Source organism: Centroberyx gerrardi, chromosome 23 (assembly GCF_048128805.1).
Source record: "Centroberyx gerrardi isolate f3 chromosome 23, fCenGer3.hap1.cur.20231027, whole genome shotgun sequence".
In the NCBI taxonomy this organism is placed as follows: domain Eukaryota; kingdom Metazoa; phylum Chordata; class Actinopteri; order Beryciformes; family Berycidae; genus Centroberyx; species Centroberyx gerrardi.
Window position 1 is genome coordinate 10,383,885 of NC_136019.1, and position 14,020 is coordinate 10,397,904.

General features: G+C 44.5%; 1 protein-coding gene across 3 annotated transcripts in view; it reads right to left on the bottom strand.

Moving 5' to 3' along the window:
• Nucleotides 1-14,020, bottom strand: part of arap2 (ArfGAP with RhoGAP domain, ankyrin repeat and PH domain 2) — a 111,232-nt gene that overhangs the window by 80,346 nt on the left and 16,866 nt on the right. For all 3 annotated transcript variants that reach the window (XM_078291697.1, XM_078291698.1, XM_078291696.1), the window contains exons 9-10: nt 11,265-11,385; nt 1,100-1,293 (exon numbers count right to left, since the gene is read on the bottom strand). In XM_078291697.1, the coding sequence (XP_078147823.1) occupies nt 1,100-1,293; nt 11,265-11,385 (315 nt within the window). The remainder of the gene's footprint in view (nt 1-1,099; nt 1,294-11,264; nt 11,386-14,020) is intronic.

Consider the following 14,020-nt stretch of genomic DNA (forward strand, 5'->3'; position numbering starts at 1 on the left):
CTTTCACAGAGTAGAATTTTGTACCTTGAGTACCTTTTCATATGTTAATACACAGGTTAACAGACTGCAGTTAGGCTATTATACGAAAAGTGTTTTCTCTCAAGGAGAGAGAAAGATAAAGATTGTGTGTGCATCCACAGTGTCAATGCAGAAAATTAAATCTTAAGGAGACAGAAAGCAAACAGGGAAAACCTTGGCCTACTACAAGTCAGCATGCAGCAAAAAGGATATTGAAGGGGGAAAAAAATCATTTAGTTTGTTTTGATTACTAATGATCCATCACACCCTCTTCATACAGAATATACCATCCTGCCTTCGGGCCAACATTACCAACCTCTATGAATAAAAACAAAAGATTTGCCATTTCACTGCAAGAGGAATTCTTGATGTCTCCTATATTGCAAGAGATGTGCCAGATGTCTGTGTCAAGATGAGCTGAATGTTGAAGTGTAAGAATCCATAAAAAGAGCTTAAAGAAAGAGTTCACCCCTAAATGTAAATTCAGCCATTCAGGCTCCATTAACTTCAATAGTATGGGAAAAGGCTGAGATGGAACTGCGGAGGCTAACTCGCTGTGTGTTTTTGGTCCTATGAACTTCAATGGGAGTTTCAATTGATACGGGGGTGAGTAGGTAACGACTGAATTTTCATTTTGGGGTGAACTATTCCTTTAATTCCCTAGCAAAAGTATTGACCTTTTGAAAAACGTTGACACCTGCTCTTGCAAAATGAATGCTGTATAAATCATCCAAAGTCCACTGCTTGCAAAACAGTTCTGTTTTTGTGGAGAGAATGTGATTTTTACAGTGACGGATGACTTGCAGGTAGCAACATTTTTACCGAGCAGACAGAGTTTTAAAGCATTCGTATTCAATATGGCCAGTATTATTGAAATATATTTCCCCCACATCTGTATCAACCACGCAATATCTCTCCAGCAATTTCACACACACATATACTTTTTTTTCATTCGCGAACAAACACCTCCGTCTCTGTCATATCTGCTTCAAATGAGTTGTGATTATTATCCCCCCCCCCCCCCCCTCAAACAGGAAGCAGTCATCCTGTAGAGAGGAAGTCCCGGCGGTGTTGGAAGTACCTGTTCTGTTTTGCAGAGCCTGACTTTACTCCCCGCCAGGGACACCAGCACTCTGCCTTTGTAGCCACGCAGCTCCAGCAAGCCTCGCTTGTTTGTGGAGGAGGGGAGGGGGGAGCTGTCGGAGGGCTTCTGGGAGCCGCGGGCGGGGGGGCGCGTGGCCGTCTGAAGAGTTTCCATCCACTCCTGGCGCTCCCCTGTGAACGTGTGCGTGTGTGTTTGAGAGAGAGAGAGAGAAAGAGAGAGAGAGATGTGGATACAAGTATGTGAGTGTGTGTGTGAGAGAGAGAGAGAGAGAGAGAGAGGGGAAGAGATGAAGAAAAACAGCCAGAAAAAGAGAAAGAGACACAAGAGAGATCAGGGCATCTTAAAGCCTTTTAATCATACATACTGTTAATTCATCATTTTTTTATTTTTTTTTATCCCTTCCGTAAGTTACACTGGCTCGACGGCTGCCGCACTACCGCTGCATAATGATACAATAAATCCCACTATAAAGAAAAGTAATTGAAACACAGGATGAGTCACAATTGGGGAAAATTAACACAGCCCCTGGAAAATAGAATAAAACAGTATCCTGCAATGCTGAAAAGTGCAAAGTCTAGAGCTGGAGATAAACGCCTCTCTGACACTTGTGAGCCTGGAGCAGGGTGCAGCGGGAGTAATTTGAGTCAGACAAGAATTAATTCATTTAGCTTGTAGTGAGAAGCAGCCACAGTTCTGGGAATCTGCTAATTTGTCGCAACCTGCGACCGACACAACGCCGCAGTCACTGAAAGGTGTTCATAGGGAATAGGGACGGGACGATGTATCGGAATTCAATATATTGCAATGCAAAAAAAAGTGACAATACTGTATCATGGGGCAGAAAAATTAATCGTGATATTAGCTCCATTTTACTATGCTGTATTATACAACAGTTAGTTCCGGTCAAGCAATTTGATTGGACAAGAGGCATTCCATGAGTGCTGATATTCAGTATAACAGCACTGGGACGCTGTACTGTATGTATCACTCCGCTTCACAGGTGTTCTAATGTAACCTTGATTAGGCTGCGTTCACACATAGCGTTTTTTTGTGTGGAGAAAGCTCTGCCTGGAGCGCTTCTTGTGAGGAGAAATAAAAAGCGGATCACAACAAGTCATCTGACGTTAGCTGAGTAGCTGGCTAGCTAACCAGCTGGTTAGCACTTCTAGCAGACAATACAGTGTTGTGCAACAAACAAATGCTTACCAGATATTCCCAGTACACGTCCTCACAAAACTCTAACTTCATTCGCACCTAGTAGCGACAGCGCAAATATGGATAACTTTGACCTTAATTATGAACGGTCGGCCGAGGCGGAAGATTGGGAAGAAAGTAAGCTGAAATCGTCTGTGCTAACCTCAAAGTAGCTAGCTAGCTTGCAGTCGGGAAACAGTTTACCTGTTGCTTGGCAACACTTGGTAGTGGAATCCTGACGGAACTGTTTTTGTTGGCGGAGACAAATAACAGACAAAAATCATCTGTTGTCTCAAATTACCATTACTTGATGAATAGCTTTGTTTATACAACTGTTATATAAAAGCAATATCACATGAGAGGGAGTGCTGTTGTACTGTATATCAGCACAGCTGTGATTATCTACGACCGAATCACAGCCATGCTGATATACAGTACAACAGCACTCCCTCTCGTGTGATATTGCTTAAGTAATCACAAATGAGACGGCTTGACCATCACAATTTCACCACCTCTCCATTGAAATTCTATTATTTGCTTTGTAATGACATTTTTAAATTGTTGTTTACACTCTAGTGAGCCAATGCCGTTGCTAGAAACATTTGTGGCTCAGAAATAAACAGAATTCTGCACTTTGTTGTCATTGAGCTTTTATTTATTACATCGTATCGCGGTTGTATCGAATCGTACTGTGAGATAAGAATATCGTCCCATCCCTAGTTGTGAAGAAAGTAGCATTTGAACCTGATATTGGTGCTAGAACCTACAGTTGGTTGTGGAGAGAAGGATGCACAAGCTGCTCAACATAATGGACAACACTACACACCCCCTACACAACCTACTGGTCAGGCAACAGAGTGTCTTCAGTCAGAGGCTGCCCACCGCAGTAGTCATCTACAATGACTCCCCTCTGTGCCGGGAGAGGAGACTCCTCTGAATGCACAATGCACATTTTGTATTTAAAGTGCACAATAAGAACATAATATAATATGTCTTACAGTTAAATATTCTAAAGCAGGAGTGAAAGGCCCAGGTCAGGGATTTTCTCCTACTCCTCCTCCCCCACATATATAATAGTAGTTATAGTTATAGTAGCTTTTGTATATATATATATATATATATATATATATATATATATATATTTGTAATTCCGTGTTCTGACTTTTACCTACCTCATTGTGTGTGTTTCTATAAGTTATGTGTGTTTTTTGTCATTTATGTAAATTGCTGCTGCAACACTGGAATTTCCCTTCGGGGATAAATAAAGTACTCTATCTATCTATCTATCTATTAGAGCCACTGTCCTGTAACTGAAAGGTCACAAGTTCGATCCCTGCAGCAGCTGTGTGTCCCGTCAAAGTGTCCTTGAGCAAGATCAACCGCTAACTCATTGTAAGTCGCTCTGGATAAGAGCGTCAGCTAAATGCCGGAAATGTAGTGCAATGCATCATGTTCCAAGCAGGTTTTACATTCAAAAGACGTTCACTCAACAGGCCCCTCAGACATCTTCCTCTACAACTTTTCAAACGGACATAAAAGAAGACAAGAAGCCGGCGCTGTAAAGCCCATTCCCCTACCACCCAAGACACTGTGTTATCAAAGTGAGCAAAGTGGAAACACAAGAGACACCAAAGGATTGTAAACACACGAGCACAGATGCACACAGAGCAATGCACGCACACACACACACACACACACACACACAGAGCGCAGGACCATAGCAGCACCTACTGTAGCAATTGTTCAATACAAGAAAGAAAGAAAGGGAAAGACAGAGAGTGAGAGACAGAATGACAAAGAGAGAATTCAAAAGTTTCTGTAAACTGATATGAAAACTGAACTCTGTCGGGGCGGACCTGCGAAGTTGAGACGAGGCCACGAAAATATCTCCTTTTTCCCCGTTTTTTCTGACAAAGCACAGAGCAATCAAGTTGTTGAAAAGTAAACGTACTTCAATTCAAAACCTGCGTGGCTATACCCGCATCATCAAAAAAAAAAAAAACACTCAAACTGACAGGATGACAGACACTTTTCTAAAATATACAAAGTGACAAAGTGAGCGTACACATGCACAGACGGAGCCGTCAGAGCGGCGGTGAGATTGCGCGGTCAGACGGGGCCTCGCATCACACCCTCTGTTTCAAGAAATGTATTTTTGGATGCCCGTGGATCTGAGAAAACAACAGGCCAGAGGATCGTTGTTCTCCAAACACATCTACAGTAGAGACGACGTCTGAATTTCCCAATGGCCCTATCTTCTTACAATATTCAGTGTTCGTTGTATAATTACATCTCACCTCAGAACACACAAGCAGGATAAACGGGATAGCGAGTGGGGAAATCTTCACTTGGTGTGATCTCTTCTTCCTTCCCTGTTGTTATGTGCCAATTCAGTGCCTGAAGAGGAAAAACTGCTGCCACACAAATCATGTCACCACAATCGATTTGAACTACTTGCTAAGGCTAAGGAAACATGAGGAAATGTTTGCAGGAGTTTAACAAATAATACTGTTGAAGCATGTCGATTTATGAGGCTGAATAATATTTTGTGATCCTCTATTGATCCCCCAAAGGAATAATTTGTCTTCTCCCCCCCCCCCAGGGAGGTAAAAGTGCAGGTTCAGCTACAGAACAGCAGCCTTGGAGCTGGTAGGAATTCAGTGTGTTGCTCAAAGACACTTCAGCATTAATAATGAATTGCCTATAGGAGCAATATAGGGGGCACATGCCATATTTTGCAGACCACCTGTTCAGGATAACTGATAATGGGTTTCTGTTCTACTATTCTACTATCTTCACCTTCTCTTGCAACATATGTACTAAAGAGCCAATCTTTTTGTAATTTAGATCCGACTTTGACAATAATACATGGATGGAACTATTGTAGAGTCACCATTGGTCCTGAATTTAATCACTAAAAATACCAAAATGCCTCAAAACAGAAAAAATATCAGAAGTAGATCAGATCCAATTGCTCCAAATTCTCCACATTCCCCAACAAATCATTCATCAGGCTGTTTCAGCTGCTCTTAAATAGTAACTAAACTCCAAACCCAAATCTGTGTAAAGCCTGACATCTAATGGTAAAAAGCATGCTACTGAAATTGTCATCTGCTATTGGCTGATCTTTGGTGCCAGGTTCCAGTTACTCTTTAACGTTTTGTTTTTAGGCTACTGGGGTAAATTCCAATGTAAATTCTGTGTGACACCTTTCCATCACTTCCTGCACCACTCTTCCTACTGTATCCTTCTGAGTCAGCATCAATCACAACACACACTGCATGAGCCCGATGGAGCAAATTGTGCATGCACCACGTCAGAAATTGGCTTCACATGCTGGCAATGGCCCTCTCTACACACACGTGCACATGCACAAAATTAGAATCGAAACATAATGATGGGCCTGGTCATGCATGGTCATGTTTGTGACAAAAAAAACATTGCTCCCACTGTCAAACCAAATCTGCTTTTGTTATTTGCATTTTGTTTAACTACCCAAGATGTGGCTCGGTGGGAAAGCTTGCTGTGACTGCAAACTCTTGTCCAGTACAGAATTAAAACACACCGTTAGCTTTAACTTCAAAATTCAAACTGCACTATTTGGGGATTTGAAATCAAACAGTGTCTGTGATGCCAGGGATTGTGGCGGTGGTTACAGAATTTCTCTGTGACCATCTCCTCTAACCATGGAAGGATAAAAAGAAACAAAGCCTGAGTAGGCAGTATTCACGCAGAGCCAGAAATGGGGATTAATAGCGCGCGTTCATGGAAAGTGGGAACTGGGGAAGTTCCTTCCACGCAAGAAAAGTTTTGAAAAGCTGCGAAGTGCGCATGTCTTCCACCCCGGTTTGGATTCTCATGACAACCAAGTCCTCTCCTCAAGTCAGAAGCTTCCCAGTCCCAACAACATATTTCACCCCCTTAAAATGAAAAACACTGTCCAGACTGTTGATAATTGTCACTGTGCATGTCTTTTACACCTGTTCTGTTTCCTCGAGATGAGACACACTCCATTTTTCCCCCCTCCTAGCTTGACAGAGCCAACTGTGAGCTTCCATATTACCCTCAGAATGAATCGAAGGTGTGTCCTCAACACTGAGCTCTCCATCTCCCACTGTGGAGTAATGTAGAGGGCGGTCCCAGCGAGACGTCAATCACTCTGCAGTCTAGTCAGTGGCTGCTTCAAGAGTGCGAATGATCTTGAATGCAGCTGCCGCAGCTATGACATTGTCCTGACTTTACCTCCTGACCCTCCTTTGTGAGCAAGTGTGTGTGGACACATGCCTCCATTTGTGCTTGCGTGCGTAAATCTACCCACATCTCCACTTCTGACAAAAACGTCCTCCTCTCTGGGCGTCCTATCCCAACACACACCAGCCCCCTCACCTCCCAAATATCCTCCGCCTGGTCCCGGACTCAGCTCTCCTGGTCTGGCTAACCCCCCCACCCCCCCTTATTCTTATGAATTCACAAAGAGCAAGGTATCAATAATGGATGGGTCTACTCAATTATTGACCGCTCTTTACATCACTAGGCTTTACCGTTCCGTTCCCTCCCTGCTCTCTGAGTTCCATTACCTGTCCTGCGCTCACTTATTTGCCTGTTCATTTATTCAGGGCCTTCCTCTTTTCCTCTCCTCTTCTCCCAAGCTGTCAATCTGAGCGAGGGAGGGATGGGGCGAGGGAGGGAGGGAGGAGGTGGGAGGATTGAGAGAAACTTGAGAGAAACAGAGGAGACACTGTAAAAAAAAAAAAACTAAAATGAAAAACAGCTCCTGGACAGAAGACAGAAGGTACACACGTGCATGTGCATGTGTTTTTTTGGTTGGTGCACACATTTCCACATGTGAACCTCCAGCATGTTTGCCAGAATTATTTTTACCCACTGTGCCGAGCATCCCCTCACCTCTGTGTGCATATGCAGAGAATCTACAGTGACCCTCAGCAGTGAAATGCAACAGCCACATCTAGCTCCCTCGCTCCTGGAAGGATGTATAGCCTTGTATTTGAAAGACTACTCCCCTCTATAGAGAGAGAGAGAGAGAGAGAGAGAGAGAGAGGCAGAGGGGCTTGGTAATCCTCATTGAGTGTGGATGAGATGAGAGCGGGGTCCGCTCAGCGCTCGACAGAGATCTTAGAGGCCGCCCACGCAGTCTCCATCAACGGGAATAACAAAGAAAAAAGAAAAAAAAAAGAAAACACAAAGCAAATGGATTCTGGCCGTCTTCTTTGTTTTTCGCTCATTCTCCATCTTCTCACCCCAGCACATATACACACACACACACACACACACACATTTGTTTCTCCCACCTCCTAAGATCACAGTCTTTGTATTTCCTTCAATCAAATATCTGTCTTTTTCCCTCCCTTATTTTACAACTACAGTCAAAAAATGTGGAAAATTGTGACACAGATCAACTTGATGCCGGCTTCTGTGCCGATTCTTGAGACACATGATACAGTATAACGCTAAATATCTTACTAACTAACTGAAATGTCTGCTTCTGGGTTCATATTTCAGCCATCTTTCTTTCTCTCTGGCCTGATCCTAACCTTCTCTCTCACCTCCTCCTCCTTCTCTGCATCTCTAACTCTTTTTACTGTCATTCTCAAACAAATCCAACATGCTTTACTGGTGGAAAAAGACAATTGCCGAAGCATCAGAATCCAAATAATCAACATTTTTTTTTACACACAACAAATCCCATCCTCTCTCTTGTGGCGTGCCTGTCTGTCTGAGCAATCATCCTCTCCATACCTCTCCTTCCCTCTCTCCCTCTCTCTGTCTTGACCGTTTTTCATCACTCTCTACCTCGCCTCTTCCTGCCAAACTCTCCTTCCTTCTCCCTTTCTTCTCTTCCCTCGCCACCACCGCTCTCCGCATCACTCCCTCCCTTCTTCTCCTCTGTAGCTCTCCCTCTCCTCTCTCTCTTTTCTTCTCTCCCTCTCTCTCTCCCTTCCTTCCTCCTTCCATCTCTCCTCTCTCAAGCTGACAGTACCTGAGGGAAGAGGCCACCTGCGGACCAAGTGGAGAATCAGCCGACAGCTGTGTGCACACTCTCTCCGGTGGCCTTCAATTATTCACTCACTTCTCCCTCCTCCTCTTCCCTCTCTCCGTCTTCACTCTGCCCTTTTCATCTCTCTCCTGTCTCTGCCTTTACCGCTCCGTTTCTTTTTTTTTTTTCCTTCCACGCGGAGAGACTGCACGTCTGCCATTCTTGGGTTTTGGGGTTCTTGCTCTATCCGTTTCTGCTATTCCCTCGCTTCATCCCTCGCTTCCCTCATCGCTCCTATCCCCCCCTCCCCCCCTCCCCGTCTGTCCAACTCCTCCGCACGATGCCTTTTAACACTCCTCTGACCATCACTCCATCATTTCCTCTCTCTCTCTCACCCCTACTGCATCGGCCCAGCTCCCTAACTCCACTTCACTAACCTACTCCTTCTCTTTCCCTCTGTCTCCTCATGTTCCCCCTCTCTCTCTCTCTCTCTCTCTCCCTCCCTCTCCCTCTGCCATGTGTTTCCCCAAAGATTGATGACTCTCCGCCACTCGCCGAGCGGGCCTGTTTAAAGATGCATGAGGTGACGAGGCCAAGTTTTCTCCTTCTCTCTCTCTCTCCTCTCTCCCTCTCCATCTCCATCTCTCCTCCTAACCCTTTCTTCTGACGGCGGCGCCACCTCTGCGAGAGTCTTCCCATGGATCCCAGGCGGTCAGAGGCCGCCTCCAAATCAGACAGCCCTCTTCCCTCCCGGCTCTTGTCAGGACGGCTGAGCGTGACGTATGACGATCAGCTAGCAGACAATGTGATAAATGATGCCACCGAGGGCCCATGCCTCATAAATGGACACAAAAAAAAAGCGGGCAGTCATTGATATGATGATGCGCTGTATCGACAAGGAGAGGGGACGGTATCGGAAAGTTGTTCTATATTGCTTTTATTAAACGCCGGTGACACGCCACTGTATGGAAAAAAGCACCAATGCAAATGTGCAGTAAATTATTTCATTTTTAATTGATAATAAATAATAATAACAGTTGAATGCTATTCTTCCACACAGCAATATAGTTCTGTGTGGAATATAGCAATATACTACCGGTGTGAGAGGTGATTTTGGATTAGCATATAAATATTTAAATTAACTGTTATGCAGCCGCAGGTGTGTTTAAACATTATAATATTTTATAATTAATCTTTAAATTAATTGTTATACGACCACAGGTGTGTATCAGGTATTTACAACAGCTTTTAATCTAACTCAAGCACAGCTAGTAAGTAAAAGTGCAGCTGACCAAAATCAAGTCAAGTCTGCATGTATTTGCTACTTTTGAACAGAAATCATTACTATTTGCACATATTCCAAAATTGTCTCCGCAAAAATTAACTGATTCCTCATTCTGGCAGAACCCTTGCAAGTATTATAGCAGGATATCAACCAAGCCAGTATCAAATATGGCAACCACTGACTTTTACTGAAAATTTACCAAAAATATCATGATACTCATTACTCTTGTCTAAAAATACTTTTAGTCAAATAAAAGGAGCTGTAAATGCGGAAATAAATATCTCAAGTAGAATTAAAGGTACAGACTTCAAAAACTACCAAAAAATCTACTCATGTACAGTTACTGAAGTAGTGTTAACAACAATTTACTTTTCACCTCTGGATATGAGTGGCATTTAAACTAACATGCTTAGAAAAGCAATGTGCTTTTCCCACTCTAAAGTACATATGAAGAGCATGTTTGAATCAGGCCAGAGGCATCACATCATGGTCAATCAGCTTTAGGGTCACATGCTGACCAGCAACTTATGGGCTCGTTCCAGTTTTTTCCATAGTATTGACTGCGTACAGACCGCTTGAACTTGAACAAGTGCGATAAGCTCACGTTCAATACTTATGATCAGTAGGTCAAATATTGATGGTTCTATTCTTAGCGCACCATATGTCAATATGTCGATAACTTGCGTTGAGGTCTCCCTGATCTGGTCGCTAAAGACACCGGCCTGCAATTCCAGCGCGTTCTCAAACTAGAGCTGAACAATTAATCGAAAAAAATCGAAATCGCAATATGAACTTCTGCAATTTCCAAATCACAGAGGTTTAATTGCTTAAGAGAGAGAGAGACCTTTCATCATACTCAAACTCAGTAAATCCTGCACACTGACAAAATCACTTTTCAAAGTTGTAAACAATGTACGAAAAATGTACGAAAAAAAAACTAATATTCTGTCAAATAATCGCAACTAGGTTTTCTGTCGATATATATTTCAGCCCCATCTCAAACATTCACATTGTACCGCGCAGCGACTCTAAAGGTTCTCATTCAGCCACAGGAATCAAAGGAAAGGTAGTGGGCCGGTGTCCTGTGATGTCATCAGCGGCCGACACCTGACCCCCAACAAGGTGCCCTCGATGGGTGGAGGGGGCAGTTTGACCCGGCCCGCCTAATAGACTGCCATCAAAGCAGGCAGGAGGGCTAAGGAGTGGAAAACGGCTCTTTTCCCTCTCATTAAGGCCGATGCACACCGAGCTTACAGGTGAACACGATAGCGCCGACAGCTCCCACTCCATTTTGTTTGACAGAGGGATGGAGAGACGGGGGGGGGGGGGGGGGGGGGGGGGGGAGCGGGAGCATTAAGAGAGAGCAGCGACAGCGAGGAGAGGCGGAGAGATAGCTATATATGAAGAGAGAGAGACGGGAAAGGGAGAAGGAGGTGGGAGAGGAGATTATCGCAGATGCGTTGAGAGAGAGGGAGAGGTAAGAATGAGAGAGACAAGAGATGGAGGCAGGGAGGGGGGAAGGACAGAGAGAGGCGGAGAGAGAGAGAGGGGAGAGCGAGAGAAAAAGAGAGCTAGACCGAGTGAAGGGAATGAGTAATGGACAAACGACTGCGAAACGTAGAGGAGGGAGAGCAGAAGCAGAAAAGCGAGGGGTGCACTTGTTGTACCTTCTCTTTCCGCCCGGAATATGAAGGTCCGGAGGGCGGTGACAACCTCAAACTTGTTGTCCCCCAGTCCTCTCACCTGCCGGATAGCGCTGGCCAGGATCATTCCCTTGGAGTACATCTCCTGGAGAGAGATAGAGACCGATGAACAGACAGATAAGAGAGAGGGAGAGGCGGTGATTTACATTTACACAGAGGCACAAACACAAAAGATGTACTACAGAGGCAGACAAGCGCAAACACACACCAAATAGGTATGTACACACACACAGCTTCAGGCACACTAATAGTGTTATTGAATTTTTGCTCATTTCTATTATCTGCATCTACAGACCCACCCTCATTGTCGTTGGGTGCATTGTTTGCGTGTAATTCAGAGTTGAATTACCTTCTGCTGCTCATAGGATCTCATTCAATTTGAAACGCCATCAAATATCCCACTGACAGACATCCTCATCGAACCAAAGCCATAACCCATCAATGCGGCGTCAAATTTATTTACAGGAATAGCTTCCCTGTTCCTTTCAAGCAATAACTTTGATAAATGGCACACAGTTCCTGGACAAGCAGCATCTGAATCAAAACCTTCTGCCAGAATAATAGAATTTGTGTTGGAATTGATAATTGGAAACTTGATATTTGGGTATGAGCTGTATACTGTTTAGCAAGCCGGTACTCACTTGCGTTGATGTGAGTGTGAAATGGTATGAAATGCTATAGGCATGATGTGAAACAGAGGTGCAACGAAGGAAACGGTCCAACCCCTCACAGCACCGTCATCTGGGTGTTACGAGACTTCTAAAACAAATCTACACGCTGAAAACAAACTTCTCAAATATTTATAAAGAGACAGACACGCAGTGCTGGGGATTTGGGTAAAGCACAGGAAGGGCTTGTTGGGTAAAGTGGGATTTGGCTGTGCGTAGTGTTTCTTTACCCCCACGCTCCCCCGGCAGCTCGAGCAAGGCATCCAAATAAGGAGCAGGGCGCGCCGGAGGCTTTCGTGACCCTCTTTACACCGTCCCCCGACAACGGCGACGAAAGTATACTGGGTCATTGTCACAGTGGAAGAGAGAGAGAAAGGGCGCGAAACCAGTAACCCAAGCTCGATATTTTCATTTGCAAAGAAGCAAAGGGCGGAATGGAAACCGCACCGAATCAGTATTCAAACCCCGGTGCAGCGAGTGTAACAGAGAAGTGCCCTCAAAGCGCTCGGAAAAAGCTAAGAACATCTCATATTGTAATGTTCTTGCAGCAGAGTGAACTAGGGGACAGTACATTACGCTTCTGTAGCGGTGTGAAAATCGCTGGGTTTATAAAAAAAAAAAAAAAAAAGGGTCGTTGCAGACACTGCATTATTCATGTCGATAATGTCATTATCATTGCAAAGTACGCCGATATGAAAAAAAAAAAAAAAACAGACGTCTCTCCTTTTTTCTTTCTCTCTGTCGCTCTTCAACAGGCTTGACCTGAATTTTGATTCTCCGTAGGCCCAGGCGCAATATAATGGCTTGCGGTGATTGCGATGCACAGTACTGTACATCACTCTGCTGTGGCGATGTGGAGCGAAGACAGACAGAGAGTGGGAAGTAAGGGTGGGAAGGGAGGATGGATGGATGGATGGATGGATGGATGGATGGATGGATGGATGGAGGAGGAGAGGAAGTGGACTTCTGACTCCCTCTCACCATTCTTAATTAAGCCAGTGACCTTGCCATCCACAAAAGTCTATTTCTAGAGACCATACAGCCAAAAATACCAGCCAGCACAGTCAGTTAGGGAGAGAGCGGGTGGGGGGGGGGGGTGATGGAGAGAGCGTGAAATGAGGAAAAGAAAGAGAAATTAGGTTTGTGTGAAAGGCCAAGGAGAGGACTACACGCGAAAAAGGAAAATAGAGAGAAAATAAAGACCAAGGAGAGATACAATGAAAAAAAAAAAGATACAAACAGAGGAAAAGGCGACAGTGCAAATCCATAGTCAAGAAGAGGAAGAGACGCGGTAGGAGGAGGAGTGGATACTGGAAGGAGAGGAAAAAAAGAGGCGTGTAGGAAAGAGAGACATCAGGCAGAAATGAAGATGCCTAAGAGGGTCAGGGAGGGGTCCTTCCGCTCATATTAAAGCAGGATGTTAACAATGGCAAGGAGTGGCTCAACCTAATTACCGACAGCCAGCCAGTGCATCTCTCTCCCCGGGAATTTCACACCAATCTCTCTCTCCCTCCCTCCCTCCCTCCCTCTCTCTCAGTCTCTGTCTCTTTCTCTCTCTCTAAATTTAGATAGAAGTTAAAGAAGGTGAGGAAAGGAGAAACAGTGTGTGTGTGTGTGTGTGTGTGTGAGAGAGAATTAGCTCTGTGGCTATGTGCTGATAATTATACCTAATATGGGTTAACAGTAATTAATTGTTTTAATTCTAGTTTTTGGGTCATGAAGGAGAGAGTTGCTTAATTGCGAGTTGTGCATCTGTAAATACTCTGACGGTCGGGTCAGCGCAGAGCCGCTGTTGATGAAAAGAAGTGGTCAAAGTTAACACAGTGGACGCAGACACACAAACACGCACACGCGCACACACACACACACACACACACACACACACACACTGTTTATAGACTAATCTCACAGGACTGCCAAGGAAGCAATGAGGCCTAACTATCTCTCTCCAATAATGGACACACCTGATTCGCCTCCCTCTGCCAAGATCTCCCCTGCACTCATTTTCCTCCTCTCCTTTACCTCCCTCCCACTCTCGCTCTCTGCACAACT